This window comes from Podarcis melisellensis, assembly GCF_964234715.1.
Source record: "Podarcis melisellensis genome assembly, chromosome: 10".
NCBI classification, from domain to species: domain Eukaryota; kingdom Metazoa; phylum Chordata; class Lepidosauria; order Squamata; family Lacertidae; genus Podarcis; species Podarcis melisellensis.
This window is the reverse complement of record NC_138542.1, coordinates 28,521,165-28,548,763: the sequence shown is the minus strand read 5'-3', so window position 1 is coordinate 28,548,763 and position 27,599 is coordinate 28,521,165. Positions and strand designations below refer to the sequence as shown.

At 39.9% G+C, this 27,599-nt stretch overlaps 2 protein-coding genes across 5 annotated transcripts; one reads left to right on the top strand and one right to left on the bottom strand.

The window, feature by feature from the left end:
- Nucleotides 1-1,305: 1,305 nt before the first annotated feature.
- On the bottom strand, nucleotides 1,306-6,927 carry ATP23 (ATP23 metallopeptidase and ATP synthase assembly factor homolog). Of its 2 annotated transcripts, XM_081928110.1 has the most exons (6): nucleotides 6,646-6,927; nucleotides 4,744-4,789; nucleotides 4,555-4,636; nucleotides 3,266-3,403; nucleotides 2,185-2,268; nucleotides 1,306-1,772 (listed from the first exon to the last, which is right to left on the bottom strand). In XM_081928110.1, exons 1-6 carry the CDS (start codon nucleotides 6,860-6,862, stop codon nucleotides 1,569-1,571), a joined length of 771 nt encoding a protein of 256 aa, XP_081784236.1. In that variant the 5' UTR covers nucleotides 6,863-6,927; the 3' UTR covers nucleotides 1,306-1,568. The 2 variants fall into 2 exon arrangements, with proteins under 2 accessions (XP_081784236.1, XP_081784237.1); XM_081928111.1 differs by lacking the exon at nucleotides 4,744-4,789 and having other exon boundaries at nucleotides 6,646-6,827.
- Nucleotides 6,928-7,194: 267 nt separating this feature from the next.
- On the top strand, nucleotides 7,195-27,180 carry RPAP3 (RNA polymerase II associated protein 3). 3 transcript variants are annotated; one of them, XM_081928033.1, is made up of 17 exons: nucleotides 7,195-7,311; nucleotides 9,125-9,277; nucleotides 9,849-9,989; nucleotides 11,802-11,924; nucleotides 14,280-14,407; nucleotides 14,892-15,013; nucleotides 16,012-16,082; nucleotides 16,170-16,295; nucleotides 16,755-16,882; nucleotides 17,958-18,079; nucleotides 18,869-18,939; nucleotides 19,056-19,172; nucleotides 19,736-19,965; nucleotides 21,829-22,033; nucleotides 23,628-23,725; nucleotides 25,198-25,298; nucleotides 26,574-27,180. In XM_081928033.1, the coding sequence occupies exons 2-17, from the start codon at nucleotides 9,125-9,127 to the stop codon at nucleotides 26,657-26,659; spliced, it is 2,022 nt and encodes a 673-aa protein (XP_081784159.1). In that variant the 5' UTR covers nucleotides 7,195-7,311; the 3' UTR covers nucleotides 26,660-27,180. The 3 variants fall into 3 exon arrangements, with proteins under 3 accessions (XP_081784159.1, XP_081784158.1, XP_081784160.1); XM_081928032.1 differs by having other exon boundaries at nucleotides 7,294-7,311; nucleotides 9,070-9,277; XM_081928034.1 differs by lacking the exon at nucleotides 7,195-7,311 and adding an exon at nucleotides 7,460-7,530.
- Nucleotides 27,181-27,599: the final 419 nt, after the last annotated feature.

Sequence of the window (27,599 nt, the reverse complement as noted above, 5' to 3'; positions counted from 1 at the left end):
CTCAGGACATCTGTGCAAAGATTGCTGTGTATATCAGATGGACTTTCATGAGCATTCACCTCCAAGCTGCAATATTAACTGTGAACTACATGCCGGCTTTCTATAAGGTTCTCTCTTGCAGCACAGCCCTCCAATCTGCAACAAGGATATTACCATAAACAACACTACACTTTAATGTATCCTGCTCTCTCAGACTAACCTGCAATGTGGGTATCATTGCAGGCTTGCTTTCCTCTAATCAATGAACCTACAGAAGGATTTGATTTTCTTGAACAACACTGCAGGGTGGAGCCTGACACTGTGTGAATATTCAGTGTGAACACTCATAAATCATTCTTTCATGGCCTTTTCCAACCTAAATAAGAACAAAGTTAGAAAAAGCAAGGCCTCTTTCCTTTGCTGCTACCTTTCAGGTTTTTAAGCGAATATAGTGTCCATTCACAGCTATATTAAAATTTTGACTTTCTCCATTAGTTTCTATGGGCAGCTCTCACTTCTGTCCCTGGGAACATTTTAGGTAGGAAACAGGAAATGATCACCCTGGCCAATTAGGCGGTTCCATATGTTTCTCTCCTTCCCTCTCCAGCCTTGCCTTCCATTCCCCTTCCCACCTGCTTGCCAGTGTTTTAGTTCATCTCTCAATATTCCATGCCACTTAATTTATTTAAGGGTTATTTGGCACCCTGCTCCATGCTGCTTTTGAAAACATAGGGTCCCCCCCCCCACAAGACTGTTGGTACCTCCCCATAATTTGGCTATGTAATGGTGGGCACTCTCCTCTGAACTTCCATAATACAGTGGTGCCTCTGGTTACGTACTTAATTTCTTCCAGAGGTCCGTTCTTAACCTGAAACTGTTCTTAACCTGAAGCACCACTTTAGCTAATGGGGCCTCCTGCTGCTGCCATGCCGCCGCTGCACGATTTCTGTTCTCATCCTGAAGCAAAGTTCTTAACCCAAGGTACTATTTCTGGGTTAGCGGAGTCTGTAACCTGAAGCGTATGTAACCTAAAGCATATGTAATCCAAGGTACCACTGTAAAATGTAAGAATACATTGGGTGGGTGGGTGGGTGTTTATAGGTGAAGATATAATTTCATGTCAACTGAACATTCTCCATCCTCATAGTCCTGGTTTTGGCGATTCCCCCACCATCCCAATACACTATTATGGTGTGTACGCCCCCCCCAACTTTTTACATTTCATTGTTTTCCAAAGCTTGCTGATACCTGACTTTTTGTGCTGCTTTGGCTACATAAGCAACAGCTGTCACCTATGAGCAGTAGAAATAGAGGGACGCCAAACCATTAACGAAACAGAATTTATTAAACCAAGGATGAGAACCAAAGCATTTGCAAAATTAATTTCCAGTAGAATACCCACATAAATGTTTATGTGTACATTGGGGGGGACGGGACTGCTAGACCCAATTTGCACGCCAAACAAAACACAGAACAGGAATTCAACAACATGAATATTCTTTGTTGTTCGTGGACTTCCAGTTATCCTCACAATTAATCTTTTGAAAATTGTCCCAAAAATGTTGTAGCTAGAAATGAACAGTTTTTGGCTATATATTTGCATAGTACCGGTCACGGTTTTGGAAATCTCTATGTGCATATTTGGCATCTGATCTGCTGTGAGGCACTCTGTCAAACGGCTCGTGATCATTGAAACACGATTCAAAAACTTCATCCACAGCTTTCTCGGCCACCTCTTTGCTGATGTTCCGAACAGCCAAGATGGAGCGAACAGCTCTGTCTTTTACGCAGGTCTGAGGAAGGTAAGAAAACCAAGGTCAGGACACAGACTGTGAAGTCTAGACAAGTGATACACTTCGTAAAACTGATTATTACCAATGATAAGCCACAGAAAGTGTTTTGAAAGGTATTGCTAACTAAAACAAAACAAACAACTGTCAATCTCCCATATTCTCCACAAACCTGGGAAGACACCAAAATGCTCAACTCAAAAGCCAGTGTCACATTGTTTATGGTGGATGACTATTAGCAATGTCACTCCTTGAAGAATAGCAGCAGATTCTAATACTTTGTTATACCTAACAGAACTCCTGTAACTTGAATCTCAGATATCTGAATTTCCAAATTAAACAGGACCTCCTCTGCAAATGGAGACACTGTGGAAGCCTGGCTCTCCTCTTCATTTACAGGTCATGATCAACTTACCTGCTGATGCTGCTTCAATCCAAATTTAAACCGGGTCATTTCATTTAGGAGGGAGCAATCACCACTAAGATTAGCAGCTCGAATCTATGTAGGGAAACACACCAAAACTAAATAAAGTACTCAGAGAACTGCAACAATTCCTAACATGGCTCCCAACAGTTCTCTGGCTAAGATGGCACTAGCTATATGCCAGTCTAGACAACAGGCCGTAAGAACATATGTGACACAAAGTAAGACTTTGAAAAAGTACTGTTTGTTTACTTATAAGATTTCTGACCTTGTGACAAGTCTGGTTTCCTTTTTCTCCTGTTCCCTGCTACTTCACACTAAGTAAAATTTTAAAGGCAGGCTGGTTGTTTGAATTTTCTCATTCATAGTTTTTAAAGCTGCAACAACTAAAATAGGAATACTGACAAAGGCTTTTCAATCATGTCAGATACTGATCATTGATTAGAATCTTACATTTATATTGCTTTATTATGTTTTAGCATTGTACACTAGTTATTCTAATTTTAAATGGCACATAAATCCTCCTTTTTAGAGTGTTAGTTGGAGTAACTTCTTACTAGCACTTACACAAAAACCCACTGGGTCAATCAATTTCTGAAATAGTGAAATTACAAAATTGTTATACAGACGTACCTCGGAAGTCAAATGGAATCCGTACCGTAAGCCCGTTCAACTTCCAAAACGTTTGGAAACCAAGGTGCGGCTTCCAATTGGCTGCAGGAAGCTCCTGCAGCCAATCAGAACCCGCGGAACCTGCGCCAGATGTTCAGGTTCCAAAGAAAGTTCACAAACCAGAACACTCACTTCCAGGTTTGCGGCATTTGGGAGCCAAAACGTGTGACTCGCAAGGCGTTCGACTTCTGAAATACAACTGATCCACCACGTACGTCTATGGAATTTCTAGATGTGACCAGCATGAACAATCCCCATCTTGCCACTTTTGACAAAAACAAACTTGGAATGAAGGGGAGGGGGGAAGCCAAGGAAAAAACTAAGAAGAATTGCACTGATAAGAGTATGTTTTCTTAGATGTTAAATATGTTCTTAGCAACACTATTAATTTACAACTTACCTCTGAGCAAGCTAAATGCCTGATATTATTGAACCAGTCCACATGTGCACGGCAGTGATCAAAAGCATGGATAAGCTCATGTGCAACCACTCTGTTCATATGAGACTGCTGATGAATATTGTTTTGGCACAGAACAATCTACAAAGGAAATAATAAGGGGGACATTCAGAAGATAATTTAATTTACAAGTCACAGGCTTTATTCTATTTTAAATCAAGCCTCAAAAAAATCCTTTGGTATTTCTCTGGTGGTTGATGGGAAGAGAGTGAAATCTCCTTTCTCACTTCCCTCCCCAAATATATTTACTATTATATAATGCAAATGGGGAAGGGATAGTGCAGATTCATCCACAGTTATCACACTGCTGTATCAAGGGAGACGTACAACATAGCTTCTGTTTTTCCACCTTTGCTTATAGCAGGAATGGGAAACATGGAGCCTGTGGGCCTTATTTGGCCCAAGACATGTTTCTAGTTGGCCTCTAAAGCTTTTCCTCAAGCCACTTGCCCTACAACTGATTTCATATATGACATCAAGTAAGAACACAGCTACAAAGGAACAATTGGGAGCCAAAAATGAGCTTTCATTCGCTACTTTGCAGGTGGGAAATCACTAACAGCACTGATTAGATGACCGGCACTAACAGCAAGCACCAGATGGGCACCAGAGTTCTCCATCAAGAACTTACCCATGCAGCCAAGAGGGCTCGCTATCAGTGCTTATCAGCAAGCCCCTTTGAAGGTGTGCTTTCACTGACAGTGCACCCTCCCAGGGGCTCACTGCTCACTCCTGCTTCATGCATTTGAAGACTCATTATGAGCCCACACAAATGCATTTTGAGCCCACTCAAGCCACTAATCAGCTGTCAAGATTAAGTCCCAACTGTGGCCCAACAGTCTTCCCTTTTTGTAGAAGGCCTGTAGTTTACCAGGTGAGTCTGCTGCCTAGAACAAAATAAGCCCTTCCACTCCAACAGGAATAACTTCTCTGGGAGCAGTGAGTGGGCCTGTGGATTTGTATTTCCAATTAAGAAGAGGTCTTACTGCTCAAATACTATTTAATTAAATACTCCATTTGAACTGCATCCTTCTGGCTTGTGCAATCATTTTACTAAATTACTATAATACTATGGGGGAGAGGGGAGTAAGCATTGATTCCGAGAACTATGAAGTCAAAATGTTCAACAGTAAACATCTCATAATTTTCTGCAACTATTTTGTTTTGCTAACATGTCAAAGCATCAAGTTATCTGATGTTTCCAATGCTGCAACAGATTGCTCCGTACCTACCTGTGATGTTGAAGAATCGAATCCTCCACTGACACACCCATCACACTCTTCACATGAGAAGTGTCGATCTTTGAAAACAGTGCTAAAAGGCCCAAATACAGGTCAGCTTTTTAGTATTAAAGTCACCTTCAAGTAGGAACACAAATGCAGTAAACATGCAACAAGCTTGGGTCAAAAAAAAGATCTTACCAGCCAGTATTCTTCATAGCATCAAGTAGCAGTTTAGCATATGGACCTAGATCAAGCAATGCAGTCATTTATTCTTAAGCACAAAACTTGGGCAGACAAAATGAGCTACTGGTCACATGCTTTAGACCACAAACGGGCAGCCTGTAGCCCACATGTGGCCCTTGCAGGCCTTCAGTGTGGCCCATGTGGGTGCCCAGCTTTGTAAGATCAGAACTACAGCTGGGTGCATGTCTAAAACTTTAGAATAAGGACAATGGGAAACAGACAATATGAATGGACTCTCTGCACCCTCACTACAGCAGAAATACTGTTATTGATGAACTGTGGTGGAAAGAATGTGGCTCCCTTTAATAACTGGATTGAAGATATGAACAAACTCACTACACATGAACAAGCTGTATACAAATGTAGACTTGCCATGGGCAAATTTGACGGTATTTGGAATAATTCTTTTTATAAATACCGTATTAGATTAAGGTCTGGTTAACTGCAATAACAAGGTACCCCCTCCTTTTTTGTAATGCACACAATATATATTTTTCTGCTTTGTTTTCTACATGGATTCTATTTCTTGTTTCTTCTTTTTTGTGTCTTACTCCATGCACTTGTACTTTGGTATTTACTAGTAAATAATGATAGATAGATAGATAGATAGATAGATAGATAGATAGATAGATAGTAGATAGATGCGTGCGCACACACACACATTTGTACCTTGGTTGTTGAACACCTTGGTATTCATACGTTTTGGCTCTCAAATACCACAAACCCAGAAGTGAATATTCCAGTTTGTGAACGTTCTTTGGAACCCCAACGTCTGATGCTGCTTCCGCGGCTTCCGACTGAGTGCAGGAAGCTCCTGCAGCCAATTGGAAGCCGTACCTTGGTTTTTGAACATTTTCAGAAGTCAATGAACGTCTGGAATGGATTTTGTTCAAGAACCAAGGTACGACTGTATGTGTGTGTACACACACACATACACACTATTGGTTTACAGCAATAAACTGCCTATTATCCATAGGTAATCGACTGTTTATTACTGCAAACCAGTTTCTGGACTTCTTGAAAAGAACAAGCTGGAAGGCTGCCAGTGGTTGATCCACAGGCAATGGTCTTCTTGCTACTACTTCAGACATGGAAGGTGTCTGTCCTGGCAACAAAACAGGGTCCGATGGCTCACTTAGGCTGCCAACCTAACCCCGCTTACCTGGGAGTAAGCCCCCCTGCATTCCTTGGGCTGAATAGGCATGGATAGGCTTGCACAGACCTCTCTTGGGAAAGAGACAAGGAGAAATCTGGGGAATTGTGGTTGTGCTATCAGCCAGCTCTCAGGTCTGCGGCTGCTGTTGCTGAGTGCCAGGTCAGCTCAGAGCAAGACCTTGCTCATCCATGATCTGATTGTGGATTGCCAATCTGCCCTTCTTGGGCAAGATCCATGAGCATGTGGTCACGGGCCAGATCCAGACACCCCTGCAGGAAACTGATTTTCTAGGTCCGGAGCAGCACACGGAAATGCCATTTATCTTCCCGCCAGAGCGGTACCTATTTATCTACTTGCACTGGCGTGCTTTCAAACTGCTAGGTTGGCAGGAGCAGGGACCGAGGAACGGGAGCTCACCCCATCGCGGGGATTCGAACCGCCAACCTTCTGATCGGCAAGCCCTAGGCTTTGCAGTTTAACCCACAGTGCCCTTGGCTGCCCTGTAGAGGCCCCTAAAGCTTCGGTAAGAGCCTCGCCTGCGGTGCAACCCAGCATAGGTGCAAGTAATTGACGGGTGTTTAGGGGAGAGGCAGAGAGAGAGAGGTGGTTGGGAAGGAGCCGCAGGTCCCTTGGGAGTGGAGGGCAAGTGGCTCGCCCGTCACTGCGCGACCAGAGAGGGGACGCGGCCTCCAGGCACTTACTGCTTTCCAGGGCGATCTGCAGCATCACCTGGCATTTGTGGTTCCTGGTGAAGACGGCCTTATAGAGCATGGACTGCTTCTTTTTCCCGGCTCCGCGGCTCCTCTCGGGAAACAGGCCGTACCCGAAGTCGTCGTCCCGCTCTCCGCCGGAGCCGCGGCTCTCCGGATCCTGCGGCTGCTCCGGAGGAGGCATCTCGGAGGAGCCTCCTTCAGCCATTCAAGCGAGTCGGAAACAGCATGGCTCGGGAAGCCTCACCGGCCACCGTAGGTCACTCACCGTAGTGATAGGGGAAAGCCTCTCGAGGTCGCTCCGCCCCGCCTCTTTGGTACCAACGAGATGTGGAGAAGGAAAGAGAGAACAGCCTCCGGCTGCTTCTTTTGAACCAATCACCGAACGAAGCGAGGAGAGGGCGGAAAGGCGGAAATGAAGAGGGGAGGGGAATCAGACGGTATCCATGGCACTAGAGGCAGCAGGCAAACTAAACTGCGCAGGCGCCAGATAAGGCCGAGGGTCCTTTCTATGGTTACTGCAGAACTACTTTTTTTCGCAAGGGGAGTTTTACATCACTGCTCTGTGGCGCGCGGGATTCTGGGAAAGGAGCGCGGCGCTCGGCCCGCGGAGTGACGGCTAGGGAGCGCGAAAAGGCGGGACCAAACTCCGCGCAGGTGAGGAGGCTGCGGGCGCCGTCGATTGACAGGTGGGGCGGCTGCCTGAGGGAGGGAGTCTCGGGGCCGGCCGGCGGCGAGGGTGGCGGGTACTCTGGCCCGGGGAAGGCTCCCCTTTGGCAGTCTGAGGCCCGAGGCCTTCGAGAGCCCCCTTGAAACCGGGGCGGGGGGAGACACACCAAACACGTTCTCACGTTCACTGTTCGGTTTGACTCGGAGGTAATTTCCCAGGGAGGTTTCTGTCAGACTCCCGTCGTCTTACGCGTAGCTGTCGTATCTTTACTTCGCCTTGAATTTAGTGAGGGGAACATCGCCTCCAAGTCTCTCCAAGCGCTGTTGCTGAAGAACGAACTGTTACGTGTCTCTGAACACGTGTCTGTTCTATTCCTGTATACAGCAGGAGGGGTGGGGGTGGAGTGGTCTGACCTCTGCAGTTTGAAAAAGAAAAGTTTGGTCCAAGTTGGGCACTGTTTTGCCAGAGGAGCTTATCAAAAAAGAATACCATGCATGCATTAAAGCCAGGGGGTGTATACATTAAAACTTCCTGCCCACTCCAAAAGGCCATATAGGTCGTTAAAAGCTAAAGTTGCCTGCTTTAAAAACTGTGTTTTTGGCTGGCACCTGAAGATACATAGCAATGGCACCGGGTGAGCCTCTGCAGAGAAAGCAATCCCTTGCCACCATGCGATGATTCATTTTGTTATTTATTTATTTATTGAAACATTTCTGCCCCATCCTTCATTGAAATGATAAAAGGTAAAGGGATCCCTGACCATTAGGTCTAGTTGTGACCGACTCTGCGGTTGCGGCGCTCATCTCACTCTATAGGCTGAGGGAGCCGGCGTTTGTCCGCAGACAGTTTTTCCGGGTCATGTGGCCAGCATGACTAAGCCACTTCTGGCAAACCAGAGCAGCGCACAGAAACGCCATTTACCTTCCCGCCGGAGCGGTACCTATTTATCTACTTGCACTTTGACGTGCTTTCGAAATGCTAGGTTGGCAGGAGCAGGGACCGAACAACGGGAGCTCACCCCATCGCTGGGATTCGAACCGCCAACCTTCTGATCAGCAAGTCCTAGGCTCTGTGGTTCAACCCGCAGCGCCACCCACGTCCCTCGTTGAAATGATACATCACTATAAACTCTGGCCAAAACAACTATGAGCAAAAAAAGTAAATAAATGGAACCTGTGGGTATAGGGTATACTATAGGGCAGTATACAAATGATGATGGTGATTGTAATATTATTATTATTATTATTATTATTATTATTATTATTATTATTAATAATAGGGACAATAAAGTCACAGCAATAATTATGGATCAAAATCTGGCCAGATGGTTGACATCCCTTGGTAGCATAGGTTGGTTTTTAATTGGCACTGAAAATTCATTGGTGTTGGTATTTTAAGGGGCTTCTGGCAGTTTTCACCATTTGTAGCTTAAGAAAGAAGAAAAGTATGTGGAGTACTCAACAAATGCAAGGTGCAATGCAATAGAGGGGTGGGTTTAGTACATGCTGGTTTTATTGTGAAAATAAGACACACCCCAACTTTGCATGTTAGTGGACTGGGCATATGTTTAATGGTCTAATTTCCTGTGCCTCTGTATAATTCAGTCTAGTTTCATTATTTTTTTAGTAAGGGGCTTTTAGAATGATAGTAGCCTGCTTTTCCCCACTAAATTTATTGTATCATAAGATGATGTTGCTTATTTCAGTACTCAAGCACTTTTCTCTTTTTTTCTTTCCTTAATCTAGTATCTGCAAATGTTTGTTAGTAGCCTGACATTTCCCAAAACCTTTTAATTACCAGATGACTTCACCAAATAAAGCAATAGAGTTACAGATGCAAATAAGACAAAATGCAGAAGAGTTGCAAGATTTTGTGAAAGAATTAGAAAATTGGGAAAAGGATATTAAAGAAAAGGATTGCAATTTACGGCAACAGAGTGGAGTTCCAGTCAAGGTAAATTCAGTTATCTGATACTAGGATTGACAGGGATGCTTACAAGTAGAAATATGTCCTTTTTAAATTTCAAGTGAAACTACAAATAAATCACTTGTGTTACTGATGTAGTTTTTGCTATTTTGTGCTTAGCATGTTTGTTTGGCGGGAAGTCATATACTTAGGTTGCCTCTTTTACAAAGCAAAAGGAGACTCTTTGTAAACTCTGAAACATTTAGGTCATAACTATCAACAAACAATGATGCATAGTGCCATTCTTTTCAAGATAGAATCGTATGTAATATTGCAATTGTTTCCCCAGCTTAAGCAGCTCCCTTGCCATTCACAGCTACTTTCTCTGAGAGAAGAGATCCCTTTGGGAGCAGGGGAAGAATGGAACTACACACAGCATAGAGATTGTTTAAGTGGCTTGCATACCTGGATGAGTCTTCCTTTAGTGCATTTGGGAATATACATCCTCATCAATGGCCAATAAATCTGCTTGTGTACTATGGGAACTAGAAAAGGGCAAATCAATTTATTTATTTATTAAGTTTTCTGATACTGAATAGCAACCTTTCCTGATATTTAGGATTTACCACCAATTCGAAATGAAGCTTATAAGAAAAAGAAGAAAAACAAAGTTAAAGCCATCTCTAAGAAAACTACTGAAGAAAATAAAAAGAATAAGATAAAATCTTACGATTATGAGGCATGGGGGAAGCTTGATGTGGTAAGCTGAATCTAGTTATTAAAATGCTAGGGAAAATGCAGAGTTTTGTTTTGTGGGATTTAAGTATGTAACATTAAAGCATGCTATGAAATTTTAAAAATACAATTACAAATTCAAACATCATTTTTTTAAAATTTACACCTTTCTCTTACTTAGGAAGAGCCCAGGGCAATGTACAGCAACCATGTGAACAAAATAATGATAAAAGAACCATAAAACATATATACAATTTTTAAAAAACTTGTAGCAAATTATTTAAAACGGAAATACATGTGTTGCTCAATAGAACACCTCTTATTTGTAAAACTGGAAAGGCCAAGGCAAAGGTAACTGTTTTCATTTGGTATCTGAAGGCCATCAATGGGAAACATTTGAAAAATCATTCCAGATTCAGGGACCTACCATAGCGAATGCCCTTCTGCACATCTCTTCATCCTAAATATTGTTGGGGACCTCAAGCAGAGCCCCAAGATCTGTAATCCATCACTACTTTGAATCACGTCTGGTATTATACAAGTGTCCAGTGCAGAGCTTTTAGGATAGGTGATCCCATCTTACTGCCTCAGTCAATAATCTGGCAATAATATCCATCACTAGCTGTAGCTTCTGGACCCTTTTCAAGGGTAGCCCCATAACAAGTGCATTGCAGTAATCCAAATGGGAGGTCACTAGAGCATGGGTTACCGTGACTAGCCAGCACTGAAACAAAACTCAAATACTTCCGAAGGTTCAACTAAAGAATATTACAGTTTATTGGTGAAACATATTGTCTGTATGTTTTATTAGACTGTAGTCTAATTAATGAGATAATTAAGATGGACATAGATTAATTAACATTTCTGATCTGTGCTTATCCAATTAAAACGAATAGATGTTGCACAGGAGCACCGTTGTCCAGATTACATTCTTGTACCCTAGCCTAAGATTTTAGCTAAAGTAAATTTCACCAAAGGCAGATTTAGTCACAAGAAAATGTATTTCTGGGTTGTCTTAGGGCATTCTATATACTGTAGAAAAATGTTGTAGATTTCTAGTTGTGACGCTACAGACTTCAGGAAGGGTGGGAGTGCCGGGGGGGGTCTGCTTTCCTGTAAAGCATTTATTTCACATTTAGTGAGCACATTGTGGAGAGGTTAAAGTATGTTTTTAATATGGGGAAGTAATCCAAAATATGACATCACTCCTTTTCCCGCACTCTGAAGTGGTACAGACCAAAATTCTACCACCTCATTTAGTGTATGTATAAACAGGCTCTCAATTATACAACAGTCAGTAGAACTAAATTAGCTTAAGTATTCAGGCTTAATTTGAAGGAATGGGTTTCCACTTTTTCCCTTTTCCAAGGGAGCATTTCTAAAATGCTGTAACTTGCGCTCTTGAGCCAAAACCCAGCTGTATAAACAAGTGCTCAAAGCTCTCTCCCTTATCAGTCCATGAAGGCTGGTAATGACGGATGACTTTGTCCACTCCAAAGTGGAATTTCAAAAAAATACTTCCCAGAAATTCATTTCTAACATTCCTTCTGAAATGGCTTTGGGCAGAAAAGTTTTGGGCAGAAAAGTAAAACTTTTACTTTCAGAAGCAGTTACTCCATTTTGTGATATTACTTTAGCTCTGATAACGGAAATCTTTATTTTAAAAGTGAAAAGACAGTTTGCTTTAGCTGGTTGGATAGGAGTTGGGTGAAATATGTGGATGAATGTTAGTGATATAACTAATATTTAATAAGACATTCACTGTTTTTTAGTACTTTGTTTATTCACCCTTTAATTTTTTTAATTTGTAATTTTCTTCAAATGTGTGTCATTTCAGGATAAGATACTTGAAGAACTTGATAAGGAAGATAGCACCCATGATTCAGTGTCTCTAGAATCAGATTCTGAAGAAGATGGAATACACATAGACACAGAAAAGGCTCTTGCTGAGAAAGAAAAGGTTATTTTGGTCTTTCAGAATGAGGGACACTTTTGTTTTCTCCTAACACCCTTTAGGATGCACCTTCAGATTAAACCTTGAAACCAAGAGATTAACTCCAGACATTTTTGGATATTTTACCATGACTCATTCCTTATCTAATTATTTTAAGACGTGTTATGGGCAGCATGGTGATTTGATCTTTTGTTTGTTATATTGATGATCTTCTTGAGATAGGCAGTTCGGAATTGTGGTATTTACTTACTCTAAATCAGTGTTTTTCAACCTTTTTTGGGCAAAGGCACACTTGTTTCATGAAAAAAATCACGAGGCACACCACCATTAGAAAATGTTAAAAAATTTAACTCTGTGCCTATATTGACGGTATATAAAGTAATTCTCTTGAATAGGAATCAAATAAACACAAAGAAAGTATTTTATAATTACTTTATTATGGAATAGTAAGTAAACAGAAATATGAAGAATTATAAAATACTTTATTTTTAAATCTTTCAAATTTTTCAATTTTCCCCATGGCACACCAGGCAACATCTCGCGGCACACTAGTGTGCCGCGGAACAGTGGTTGAAAAACGCTGCTCTAAATCATGTTCCATTTTCTGTAAAAACAACAAGAAGGAAACCCAACCTAGTAAAAGCTATAGATGTTTTGGAAAATTGGTGACAGTCACACTCTTCCATCCTGCTCAACTCTTTTTTTATATATATATATAAATTTTTATTAAGGTTTTTTAATACAAATGCATATTTAACAAACCACATTATTTTTATAACATCTTTTCATTACTACTGTGGACTCCCTCACGCCTCCCACTTCCACTTGTATCGTTATAAAATTGTTTCCAAGCAAATTATCATTTTGTTTACAATCTTAAATCCAAAAGTTTAGGTTTAACTCAAATATTGTTTGATGGTAGACAGTTATTTCTACTCTGACATCCTTGTTAACATTCAGCCAAATTACAATACTTTTGTAAGTAAATCTTAAATTTCTTCCAATCTTCTTCAACCTTCTCCTCTCCCAGGTCTCGAATTCTGCCAGTCATCTCAGCTAGTTGCATATAGTCCATCAGCTGCATCTGCCATTCTTCCAGTGTGGGTAGATCTTGAGTTTTCCAGTTCTTAGCGATCAGTATCCTTGCTGCCATTGTTGCATACATAAAAAATGTTCTGTCCTTCTTTAACACATTCTGGCCGACAATGCCCAGAAGGAAGGCCTCTGGTTTCTTGGTAAAGGTATACTTAAACACCTTTTTCAGCTCATTATATATCATTTCCCAGAAGGCCTTCACTCTGTGGCAAGTCCACCAGAGGTGAAAGAATGTTCCTTCATTTTCCTTACATTTCCAACATTTATTATCAGACGAATGGTATATTTTAGCCAGTTTAACTGGGGCCATGTACCATCTGTATATCATTTTCATTACATTTTCCTTCAGAGCATTACATGCAGTGAAGTTCAGCCCGGTGGTCCACAACCTTTCCCAATCCTCAAACATGATGTTATGCCCAATATCCTGAGCCCACTTTATCATAGCCGATTTAACCATTTCGTCTTGTGTGTTCCATTTCAACAGCAAGTTATACATTTTTGAAAGTACTTTGTTCTTAGGTTCTAACAATTCTGTTTCCAATTTTGATTTCTCCACCTGGAATCCTAACTTTTTGTCATTCTTAAACACTTCTTTAATCTGAGCATAGTGTAACCAGTCTCGCACTTTATCTTTCATTTTCTCTAAACTCTGCAATTTCCAATTGTCTCCGTCTCTTTCCAATATTTCCCAATATTTTGGCCAATTGGCCTCCATATTGGGTCTTTTTCGGGCTGTCCAGGGGTGACAGCCACCTCGGAGTTTTATTTTTCAGTAAGTCTTTGTATTTTGTCCAGACGTTAAACACTGCTTTCCTGACAATATGGTTCTTAAAGGCCTTGTTAATCTTAACCTTATCATCCTGCTCAACTCTTATCTCCCAGTGCAGGTTGTGTGATTGAAAGTGAGGTCTGAAAACTGCTAGAATTTATGGTTACTGAAGTCATTTATAAACAGAAGTGTGAATTGGGGCTAGAGAGATTATGAATATGTGCCATTTTCCCAAAATTTTATTACATTATTTATTTGCATTTATATTCCTTTCCTCATTTTATCTTCAAAATAAGCCATTGTGTAGGTTAGGATGCAAGTGAGTCTTGCTGAGGTCTTTTTCAAGGGTTCCATCTGAATAGGGTTGAACGTGGGTCACAAAATCCTGAAAGCTGGCAAACACAATTCCCAAGATGCAAGAAAAGTAACATTTTAGGGAGGGGAATCAGTTTGAAGTATATTCACATCACTGATCACTATATTTTGTTTAACAGGGTAATAATTATTTTAAGCAAGGAAATTATGATGCTGCAATTGAATGTTACACAAAAGGAATGAATGCAGATCCTTACAATCCTGTTTTGCCCACAAACAGATCATCTGCTTTTTTTCGACTGAAAAAGTAAGGCTTGTTTTGGATACTTTGGTATTTCAGGATTTCCTTAAGCATTCAGCTCTCCCTCTCTTCTTTTTCAGTAGCCTTGTTTTGGTTTTAAACCTGTCAATGCTCAACCATTTCAGTTTGCCATTTGATAGATTAATTAACAAAGAACATGGGAAATTAGTGCCTTATCAGAAGCTGGTGTTGATGCTCAGCATCCTGAAAGTGCAGAGGCAAACATTTCTGAAGTGGTCCCATTTTATGAGCATTGACTCCTTGAAGGGGGTGGTAGGAAACATCGAAGTCGCATGCTGTAGCTGCCCTGTCAGACACTGGGGGACAGAATATACTGAAGGGTATAATATAGCTGACAGTCTTGCCCAATTCAGCACCAGTGTAACTTTAGAAATGTTCATACCCACATTTCTGTGAATTGCGTGGGTTTCTGTTTGCATGCTTTTAAGGAACATGCATTTGGGATGACAAACCTACAATATTGTTGCAGGTATTCTGTGGCTGAATCTGATTGTAACTTAGCACTTGCCCTAAACAAAAATTATACAAAGGCTTATGCCAGAAGAGGAGCCGCTCGCTTTGCTTTGCAAAATTTTGACGGTGCTAAAGAAGGTATGTTGGATTTTCTGTTTCTGTATGTTTAATACTCATTCGTTTTGGCTGTCAAAGACATTGCTCAGCCACAGCTCTTTTCATCCCAGGCCATTAACCATGCTTGCTGGGGCTCATGGGAGTTGTAGTTCAGCAACATATGCAGGGCCAAAGGTTCCCCACATGCCTGTTCTAGATAAATAACTTTCTGATTTATGGATTGACTTAGTGGTTTGGCCATATACCCATTTCAGCATTAAATCTTCAATTTGCCCCGTCTCTGAAGCATGCATGGAAGAGTTCAGCCCATTAATTAATGTATACAACATCCTGAGAAACTTCTCAATTGAACAAGATTCTGGGAAACACCCATATATTATTAATTTTAAGTAAAATATGCTGTATCTCAAATGTCACTGGACATTATTGGTTGTACAATCTTTGAAGAGACTTCTTATATTTGTTCCCCTTTAGTAAGTGTCTGTAAAAAAAATTACATTGGAGAAATGACTTTTTTTAAAAAAAGGTCATTTTGCAGATTTTCATTGAACTTTACTCCACCTGCAGTTAATTTTGGTTAAATATTTTCTTATTTACATGTCCCTAATTCTGGAAAAGTAACAATATTGTCTTAGATTCATGTTTGCTGAAGTTGAAAATCGCCCAGGGTGAAACATAATTATAAACTGTTGCAGAATAACAGTGTTCTGAAATGTGATGAGATCTGTTTTCCGTCTTCCCTCAAAATGAAGTCTAGAGACTGTGATACCTATTGATGAAATATAAATGTGTTTGGTGTTATCTTCTAGTTTATGTAGCTGGGTAATAATGCTATTAAACTTTTGGGAGGTTACTTTGAGAACAATTTACTTACTTGTTTTGCTTTTTAAGTGAGGTATGTCAGTGCATTTCCTATACAAGAAGCACTGCTGATACCATTAGCAAGCTGTAGCTTACATTTTCCCTAAAGGTTCATGCTTTTCACTCTATTAATGTATATTTTCATGTCCTGCTGTCAGATTACGAAAAGGTTTTGGAGTTGGATGCAGACAACTTTGAAGCAAAAACTGAACTTAGGAAAATCGAACAGGTAAATAATTTAAATTTGCCCAATGAACATGATTTTATTTTTTGCTATGTAGTATAAATGTTTTGCATGTCTTGCGTCTTATATTAGGCTCTCCTGTCGAAAGAAGGCTTCCAAACTGAAGAATCAGATGTCTTTACCAACACTGAAATAACAGAACAGAAACAAACTGAGGAGGAGCAGCTAAAGCAAAAGGCTATGGCAGAAAAAGATTTGGTAAATAGAACATATAATGTTTAAGATAGTTGTGGGAGTTGTGGTGGAATTTTATAGTGGTTCAGAATTCATTGCATTGTGGAAGTCTTTTTCACAATTCTGCACCATGTAGAACTGGAACCCATGTCTGTGACAAATGGAATAAGTGTCTAGTGTCTAGTTAGTTGCGTGGTTTCTTTAAAGCAACCAAGTGTTAAAACACTAGCTTTACGTTATTCTGATGTAGTCCCAGCCCTGGCCCAGCTGCTATATGATTGTATTGTGTTGCCATATGCCAGACATTCTGAAATGCTGCATTGCTGTCTGAAAAAGCATACCCTGCCATTACTTCTATTCCCTTCTTTCACATGCAGGAGTGCGTGAGATATTGAATAAAGTCTTAATTTTTGAAGTGCTGCTCACTTGTATGAAGATGCAATTGCTGATGTATGCACTGTTTCTCTTCCCCAAATATCACAGGGAAATGGCTATTTCAAAGAAGGGAAATATGAAATAGCAATAGAATGCTACACACGTGGAATAGCAGCAGATGGCACCAATGCGCTTCTTCCAGCCAACAGAGCTATGGCCTACCTGAAAATTCAAAAGTGTGTGCTCTTGAACTTGCAATTCCGCATCATCTGCGTATTTTCTTAGCATTTAAATCAATTCTGTCTTTTGAAATCTTTTTTGAAATACATATTCATAAGCAAAGCTTTTTACTAATTGCACTCTCATCAGTATCTGTTAAAAAACAATCTCAATTAATTTTCATATAACACACCAATAAACAGTACAACACAACATTTTGTTCCCACAAGAACATTTTGTTCCCATAGTGGAGATTATGTCATAGCTTGGGTTGGTCTAATGTTGTTTTGCACTTCACCGAACTGATCTGAAAATGTTTTTTTGTGTGAAATTAAAACTTGTGTACATAAGCAAGTAGCTAATGTAAGCACTACTTTCAAATATTACAAGAATGACTTAATGGAGGAATTCAGAGCTATGATCTCCTCACCCATTCTCATTGCATTTTATTCATCAAGTTTTAATATTCAACCAGTGAAGTAGAATAAAGTATTCCTTTAGAGCAGAGCTTTCCAAACTGTGTCACTACACATTAGTGTGTCATCTGCAGTGTGTAGGTGTGTCAAGTGAACGCTCCCCTCACTCCTCCCGGGGCTGGAAAGAGGTTAGTTTAACCTCCGGTTTGCTAGTAAAATTGAGTTACTCTGTCACGAAATGATGCATGTCTAAAAAGTGTGTCGTCAACATGAAAAGTTTGGAAAGCTCTGCTCAGGTTCAGATTGGTACTGTAGCTGTTACATTGTCAAGACCAGAGAGCAACTCTGCTATAAGTTGATACTCTTCGTAACATATTCAACTAAATGTTTTTGAACTTTCCAAATAACGGTCACATAAAGTTTAAATTTAGGCAACATATTGGTTTTTAATCCAAGCACTTCTTTAATGTAATCGCATTGAGAAAGGTCTGTTCAGCTCTAGAGATAGAATTACACAGCTTCTAGTAGCATATAATTCTCATATTTGCTCATATGTGACATAGATATGCAAACTTTGGTCAGAATTTGTTGGAATGACTGTAGACTGTAAGAAACAATATCTGATGGGATCTGCACTACTAAGTAATCCTTATAATTTTTTTCTCTTGATGATGAGATATGAAGAGGCAGAGGAAGATTGTACTCAAGCTGTATTACTAGATTCCAACTACTCAAAAGCTTATGCCAGAAGAGGGACTGCGAGAGCTGCACTGGGAAAACTAAAAGAAGCTATGCAAGGTGGGATTTTTAATGGATGTGTGCTTGATGTTATCTTTTAATGAAGTTTTTGCCCAGTCATAATTTCTCAGTGCAACAGCCACAGTCCACCAACAGCAATCCGGTATGATAGCAGCAAAGCTTGGGCAGAAAGTAACTGGGTTTTTTAAACACCTAGATTTTCTGAGCTGCCATGTTTGCCTGATATAGTTGGGCCACTGTAAGGGGGAACATGTATGTGCTCCTACCCACTTAACCTTTGCCCAGGGAATAGCACTGAAATTTAATTTTATTTCCATAAGGAGACTCTCACATTGAAGGTGATGTGGCAGAATCAGGACCCTGTCTAAATTGCTAATTGAGAATCTAATCAATTTGGTATTTGAAATTGGGCCTTGCATCCTGCTTCATTGGAGGCTAGGCTGGTACTGCTGATTCAAAAGAAGTAAAGCTATTTTGCACTGAAAGAGAGCATGAAAATTGCTTAGTTCCCATTTCCTTGCTATTGCAAAATTTCATTCACAGTAGCTTACATTTTAATAAATAATGACCATTAGTTACTGTTATTGCATTTCAGTAGTTCATTAATAATTAGATACTTGAGCATGCCATAGTCATGGAAATCACATTTATTATAGTGGGGAAAGTCTTCTTTGGGAGACCAGTTGGATTCAGTGGGACTTCCAAATGGTTAACGTTTGATAATGGATCATGTCTTAACAATTGCAGATAAATACGTGTAAATTAAGTGTTAAAACTAATTATCGTTACATTGCATTAAATTGGTGTTTCTTGATGTAAATTCATCAGATTTTGAAACTGTTTTGAACCTGGAACCTGGAAATAAGCAAGCAGTCAATGAACTAATGAAACTTAAGAATGTAAGTGTGTTGTACTTCAGTATCTCCCTAGTTACTTCCTTAAATTACTTTGAGTATTTTTCTGAGTTATAAATCATTCTGATTTTCATGGATGGTTATTTACTAATCTTTTAAAGGAATCAATTGCAAAAGGGCTGTGGACGGGCACGGAATGTCCTGGACTATCACAAAAGGATACAGAAGCACAAAATCTAGTGAAACCCATTGATAAACCCTTGCATCTTAGATCAAAAGTAAGTACAAATGATGAGGGTATCAGGTGTTTTTATCCCAAGGATAAGGTTAGTGAGAGCAGGGCAAACTTGTGTGGGCTTGAAGTGTTGTAAAGAAGAGGATCAGTTTGTTCAGGAAGGGAAGTTACAGGCAGGATGTTTGCTGGTATGAAATCAAGAGAAATTTCCACAAAGGGCAGAGGTGTGGGAAGAGAAAAGTGCATCCTAAGTAGTTTACATGGATCTGAATGGAGAGCCATATCTCTGTCTAGTATCATAAGAGAGGAAGATACAAAGAGGATTAAAAAAAAAAGTTTAGAAGGTGTGGTCTTATAAATAGTGCCATACACATTTGGGGTGAGATCAATTGATAGGAGGCAGATTCCATTGCTGTGTGTGTGTGCTAAAAGGGTGAGTGTGTCTTCCTGTGGTTGCCTACAAAAGTTTTATGCCACAACCTCTTAATATTGGGATTTTCATATTTGCTATGACAGGCACAGGTAAGCTTTGAGAATGCACCCAGTTGTTCACAGGTATGTTAAAACCGCTGTAACTAACTCCCTGCATGGTTCTGTTCTGTTTAGAAACCCTTGAGAAGAGTAACCATTGAAGAAGTGGATGGTGAGATTCTGACCACAAATTTGCTGGCTACCTCCAATCCGCAACCTAATCAGTCTGTTTCTGCAAGTGTAGAAGCAACAAATACCTCAGCATCTGCACAGAATCCAAGCAAAGATGAATTTTCTTCTTCAGCTGATACTCCCAAAGCAAAGCTGTTGAAAATAGAAGAAATCGGAGATTCTGTAACCATAGAGTAAGTACTGGTTTTAGTATTAAATAAGAACTAGTGGTTTGTTTTGCTCCAAACAAACATGTTCACAATAAACTATTAACTAGTAGCTTACTATGAGTTGTGAATTGACCCATATGGTAATGGGGGTAGGAGGCCTTATGAATGGAATAAACAAATGGGAACTTTGGTAATGATTTTAATCAGATCTTTTAGTTCCATATAAGTTAGGATAATTTTAGCTCAAGACAGTTGATGCTAAAAATCATGGTGGCTTAACAGCATGTATGTCCTTTTGAATGAATCTTAAAAGTAAAACTACAAGGCTATTTTTTCAGGTCTAATACATGTTATGTAAGTACACAAATGGAAGAGTTTATAACTTTCCCCTCATATATTTTAGGAAACACTATACTGTATTTAGTGGTGTCCAAACTTTTTTTCAAAGAGGGGCAGATTTGATGAAGTGGGGGCCGACCAAAGTTGTTGGCCTTTTTTTAGGATTGCAGTTGTTGAGCTTCTATTAAGATTTAAGTTGTTGCAGTTTTTTAGGATTTTAGGGAGTAAACTGCGTGGGCCTGATTAGGCCCCCAAAACAGACTTTGGACATGTCTGCTGTATGTGGTATACAGTGAACATTTTATTCTTGTAGCAAAGTTCCAACCCTTGAATATAAACCAAATGGAATGACATATAAATTACAGGAGAGCAAATGGCTACACTGTAATCAGTGTTGAGAGGGCTTGGACATTTGACATTTTTTTCTTTCACGTTATGAAATTATAGGGAAAGGCTTTACTTTTCTAGTTGTGAAAATTCCCTTTTGACGTTTATAATTTTCAGAGCACTATGGGCTTAAAGAATTGTTGTGTCTTACCACTTTTTCCCTCAACAAATTAAATGTACCGTTAAATATTTGGTGCATCAGCATTTAGTATTAAGTAAATCTCTTGTTCTGAACTTTTATATTCATAACCAACTTTGTTGCACAATAGTTGAGGCATTTTTACCCTTTAAACATTGCAAGTAAATCTAAATATGTCAGATCAAGTGTAAGTAGTACTGTTGATGCATATAGTCTTAATCATGTGTTCCAATATTGTTGCTATTGTTTGCAAGATTAGGCTTTGAAAATGTACGTTGCACAAGATTGTGCAGTTTTCTACACAATCTACTTAGTGGTGATTAGTGTTGGAACAGAATTCATTCTGACAACATCCAATGAAGTGGATGCACATATATTGATTATATGCAAGCTTTTTGCATGATTGATATAGACTGAATCTTACATTATGTCTTATCCTGACCCTGTCCTTTACTAGAACAGATTCTGATCTGTTAAGGGGAGTCTCTACCACCATTCTGGATTTTTTGTTTTCTTTTAACTACTTCAACAGAGTCCTGTACTCTAAATCAGGGAGTCATAAATGGGTTGGGACCAAGTATCAGAATTAGTGCCTTCTCCATAGCTTAGACTCTCAGATCAACAGCTGAGAGAGGCCCTTCTTACTCTTCCCTCTTTGTCAAAGTTGAAAAAAATGACAGCCAGAGAGAGGGCCTTCTCAGTTTTGACACACCGTTTTTGACATACCTTCTGTAAGGAGGCTCACTTGGTGCTGATGTTATCTTTTAGGTGTCAGGTGCAAGAAATTTTTTCTGTTCACTGGCATTTAAGTTTTAGGAATTTTAAATGTTTTGCTGATAGTTCTGTTTTGTCTGCCAATTGTTGTTAACATGTGTCTTATTGATGGGACCCTTTAATTGTGTGAATCACTCTGGAACCAATTTTGAAGATTGGTTTGAATAAATATAACTGTGTTTTGTAAAACCTGTCTCCAAATAGAGGCTAGGTAATCATCCACTTCATGTCTGCCTTAAATGTTTTAGACCCGTCAGCAAAAGCACCGTGAAAGAGAAACCATCATCTACATCTCAGTCTTGTGCTATGAAAAAACAAACTAAGACAGAAAAACAAACACTTTCCCCCACATTTACATCCCCTGTGCCTCCAGTTCCTGTGAATTCTTTTCAGCTGGAATCAGATTTCAGAAAATTAAAAGGTTACCCAGATCAATTATACGCGTACTTGAAGGTAAGCTTCTTCATGGCTAAGTATGGCTTCTACCAAGTTGTGTAACTTTACAGTGCAGTCTATCTTAACACCTTCCTTTAGGGTAAAGCAATTTCCAACTTGTGATTTATTTAGTTTATTTCATTACATATTTGTTGTTGTTGTCCATGAATAGTACCTTTAGGGTAAATTTTTCCTATTGAAGCTTCAGAGACGTGTTGAGCAGCCTCACTGTCTCAGTCAGTTCATGCAAAGAGGTTGCAGCTGTCTCCAAAGCCAATTCCATTGTGTCCCGTGTGGGGCGTCCCATACAGGGTTTTTTGGGGATAATAGCAAGAGGACGGGGAGCTCCAGTGCTGGCTGTGCAGCCCCATGTTTATTTAGGGATTTGGAGTGGCCTTCCTCTCCTTCACCAGCAGCCCTAAAACCATCATAGGTGCTTCATTTGAGTGCTAACACTGCACTTGGCTTCAGGACTCAACCTTCCACTGTAAGTATTAGAGCCAAGCATGTTCCCTTTCCCTGTGAGTCTCTGTAGCCCTTGTGCTACAGCCCTTGAAGCTCCTGCAGTTCCTTAAAATGGATTTGGGTAGTATTTAGTTGGACACCCATCTTCCACTTAGCGATCTTGGACTGAAAGGAAGCAGGAAGTCACCTGCCTCCTTTCGTTCAACCAAACTCAGCCCCTGCTCTGCTCTCTTCTGCTGATATTTGCTGGCAATGTGCAGGTCTGGGTAATATCTCTCTCTATGTCTCTGTCTCTCTCTCTCTCTCTCTCTCTCTCTCTCTCTCTCTCTCTCTGTGTGTGTGTCTATATAATCAGAGGTACTTTTGGAGGGGAAAGACGAAATTCCCCCAAGTTACATAAGAAATCCTATCTGTAGGATTGCATGCATCAGCTGTAATATTGAAAGTGCTTATTAAACTGCATATACTTGTAGAGCTATCTGTGGTATAGGAGTCTTAAAACCCTTAACCTTCAGAGAACTCTTTCCACATCAGCAGGACAGTAGAAGATCCTCTGACCATATGTTGATTACCTTGAATCCTGTTCTTCCTCCAAGGACCTTAGATTCTTTTCTCCCCACCCCCTGATTTCCATTATAACCCTTTGAAGTAGGTAAAGCTGAGAGAGAGCATCTGGCCCAGGATGCTTGCTGCCGAGCTAAGCAGCAGACTGTGAATCCTAGGTCTCCCCTGTCACAGTCTCTGTACACTGTCACAGGATCTTACAGCATGTTCTAGGCCACACATTCTATTCATACTGGCCCTGGGAGCCTCACTGTCACTTCATATGAACTGAGAGACCTTGAGAACAAATCCAACATTCCCTGATGCTGCCCAGTATGGGGAGAGGGGCAGTCAGTATTAAAAGGAGCAAGCTGTACATCAAGGAGGCGTGTTCCACCATTACTATCACTCTCATTGGAGAACCATGGTAAACTCCCAAGGAAATCCATTGTTCCCTAGAACAGTTTGAAAACTGCTGGTATAATAAAACGTTTTAATTGATTTGATTTCTTTCCAATCAAGCTTTTGTTTCTATAGGCACTGTGCAAGAAAATGAATTCTGATAGTGTGTAATGCCTGCTTTGTTTTTGTTTTTTTCTCAAAGCAAATTGATCCTTCACTTTATCCTAATCTGTTCCAAAAATCCTTGGATCCAGATGTATTTAGCCAAATTTTGAAAATTCTACAGGATTTTTATACTGGGTAAGTTTTTAAGTTCATGGATTTTTAGATGGTAAATTGAACAGCTGGACTCATTTCCTGGCTGAAAAGCAATTTTCCTGTTTTCCAGAGCATATTTCTGGCTGCTTGTTGTTCTGCCTGATACTAGCAATATGCCAGTACTTGGAATTAGTGTCGCTTGAATAATCTGTAACAGAAATGATATTTTACAAAGCAGTTTTGGGGAAAGTAAGAAAAAAATAAGCAGCAAAGTGTTGCTTAGAGCTGGAACGCCTTTCAGAATATTTGGATGAAAATCCATAGTTGACTCACAATACAATGGGCAATAAAAATATGGGCACCTTAACAATTGTTCCTTCGCTTATTCTGACATCATACCATGCCTCTGAAGAGTGGCACAAAGTCTAACATGAGACTCTCCCATCTATCCATCCATCCATGTAACTTGAGTGCAGAAGAAGTATCTCATTGTTGACTTTGGAGGCACAGCACAATGCCAAAAAGTCAGCACCTTCTGCCCAGGTTCCAGGTTAATGGAAAATGCAGTGCCCAGCTTTGCACTGTGCTCTTAAGACACTCAGAATGTCTCTGAAGCATAGTGTGAAGATCAAAACAAGATTATACAAATCCTCTGTATGTGCTAGAGATAATGACTGTACCAAGGCTCCTTAAAATTTGTGGAACTTTGTCACCATGCTTGCTCAGTTTTTCTTAGGCAGCTGCTTAAGGTGGGTCGTTTCAGGTGAAATCAATATTCTAGAATATCTTGACCTGCCTCAAAATATCATTTTAACGGTGATGCCAAGAACTGAACTTTGAGTCATATAGAACCAAAGCATGTCCCTTACTACTGAGCAGTACAGACTTAGTTGTTTTGATGTGCTTATGAGAAAGCACAGCATGTGTATTACTATTAGTATTATTAGTAAGACCCTGTATTAATGCTGCACACACAGAAAGGAGGAGTTGAAGGAGTGCTGGCAAGATAAGATCAAGTTCCTCAGAAACAAGGAAATGAGGACTAGATGACTATCAATTTAATGTAATGTTGGTAGGAGGCAAATACACAAAATAAATCCATTATCTTGAAAACAGTCTGGAACGATGTTCACATGGGAAACTTTTCTTATGCAAAAATGATTGCTGCTATGCTACTTTGAACAAAATGAAATACCACAGTTGCACCTTAAACGAGAGCAGTTTCAGGATATTTTATACAAAATATTCTTATTCTGGATGCCCATAGGAACATAAGTTCATCAAGTTGCTTTTCTGGATATGTCAAAATTATCAGATTATTGGCAATCGTATCTGATTTATAGCTTGTTGTAGTGTTTGGTTATATAAATTGGATTTAATACTTGACTAATTTTATCCATGCATTTTGTTTTTCACTTTTTACTTGAGTTTGATAATGCCATATACATGTCATGAAATTATCCAATCAAAAGAAGTTGTTTATAGGTGTATGTTAATGTTTCCCTCTCACACAGGAAAGAAGAACCTTCACTCATCTTAGAAATTCTGCAGAAGCTGTCTGAATCAAAAAGATTTGATATGGCAGTAATGTTTATGTCTGATTCAGAGAAAAAAGGTAAATAAAATGCAACCATGGGTCACTAATAGAATCTAGTAGTTGGTAGGTTTAGAGATAGGCATGCTAATTGCACAGTTTGGTTGCTGCAACAAAATCCTGAAAGTGTTGTTTCACTTTTTTTTTAAAGAGATTCTATCCAGCATCATTGTTTGAGAAAATAATTTTCATCACCTGCTCCCCCCCACCCCAGCAAAACCTAAAACCAAAATTAGGTAGCTTGGGCTTCTGGTGCTGCTGTTGGGTTAGTATAAAATGGAAATGGAAAGTGACTGGATCTCTCTCTCTCTCTCTCTCTGAGGAATCTTAAAGCTCCTGCTAATATTTAACAACTCAATATAAATAAAATATTGCAAATTGGGTCCCAAAGTACAATGTTGCAGTTCTTTCTTTTGGAGCTTAAAAAACAATTGTTGCATCAGAGGCAGGAGTTCTTGCTCCAACCTGTTTCTTACTTCATGTGCAAAATTTATTTTCTCTTAAGTTTAGAACATTTTAGAAGTGCAACCAGCCTTTATGCAAGTCTGTGGAATACAAGTGCTGAATTGGTCTCAGAGGTGGTCAGAGTGAGACAATTGGAAGTAGTTTTAGCTTTTTCTGCAATCTAAAAGATATGAGGGGGCAGTATTAGGTATTAGAAATCCAAATCAGTCACCTCTCACCTGCAGTATTAACAGTGAATTCTGCTGCAGGGCCCCCATAGCAGTGAACTACATGATTGTTATAGTCTACTCTCTCAGGCCACTTGGCAACATGGCGAATAAAAGCAGTAGTTTACCGTCATACCTTCAAAAACTAAATTGCAGCTTCTGATTGGCTGGAAGCTCCTGCAGCGGAAGCCCTGTCAGACATTTGGGTTCCAAAAGAACGTTCCCAAACCAGAACAATCACTTCGGGTTTGCAGCATTCGGAAGCCAAAACGTCCGAGTTCCAGGGCATTTGTGATCAAAGGTACAACTGTATACTGTAGCATTGTTTGTTTGCTACTCTTAGCTTTCGCCCAGCTTGCAGTAATACCTGTGGACAACACTGTAAACTACTCAGAGAAATGGATTAAAAAGTAACAAAGCAGCACAGAACCTGATTTTCTCCTCTCTGCATCTCTGCCTTTGTTAGCCTGCCCTGCAGCTGATAAAGAACCTTTTGAAGCCTCCCAGACTGTGAAAGCCCTGCGCTTCTCTTCACCAGCCACTTGCCAGGCAGTCTCATGCAGAGAATATATATATGAGCTGATTAAAAGGCTTAAGAAATGCACTAATCTCTCTTTTCTTATAGCTGCACATTCGTTATTTGGTCATTTGGAACAGTCAGGATTGAAAGAGTCTTCCGTTAAACTGCTCAAGACAAGATACGGTATTTAAGGCAAATACCTTTTTGTGTCTGCATAGAAGTACAGCTGATTCTGCACCGTTTTGGAAAGACACTTGCCTTGAGATGATCAGTGAGACTCCATCTAGGAGGATTCAAAGTACCTTCCACTTGCGCATGAGGATTGTTTGGTCTCTCCATGCCACATCACATGTTTCTTTGGAAAGTCTCTGCACTTTCAATAGTAGTTTCCTGGATAGGGAAGAGAGAGGAAAGGCTGGTTTTACATTTACTGCTCCATGCACCGTACTTTGGAGCCAAGCCTGTGAAAAAGAAGCATTTATGTGGAAAAGGTAAATGTGTGTCTTCCAGTCTAGCAGGGTACCTCATAAGATTTAGCACGGCGGAACCTATTTTGAACTGGGCTTTCCCCCCCTCTTTATTCATATTGTAGAATCAAAGCTGACAATGAGTTGTTAAAATATTTTATAAATTTTGCATTGTACGTATTAATTTGCTGTTTTAAAATATTTCTGTATTTCTGTTCTTATCAATAAACAGATGTTTAATTCCAGGATTCTGAAACTGTTGTGTATGATTACTAATTTCAATGTTGATACCTCTTGTCAGATTTTTCAGGTGCAGATGAGTGAAAATCTGATTATTTTCAACCAATTGCCACCTTGCCTCACTTTCTCCCCATTTCAGTTACTAACAAAGAACATTTTTTTCCTAAGGATTTATCAATCATTGTCAGTATCTTCTTTCTGATTTCTTTCTGATACTATATATATATATATATATATATGCAGGTTTTGGTGTCCTCGGGTGTCTTCCCGTGTAAAAGTTGGGGTGTCTAGGCGACGTTTCGACGAGGTCTCACTCGTCATCTTCAGGCTGGTGCTTTCGGCTTCTTGTTACTGGAACAGAGCAGGATCTCAGTGTTTGAGTTCCTATAAATACTGTTGAGGGGGTGTGGTGTATAGCCTCCAA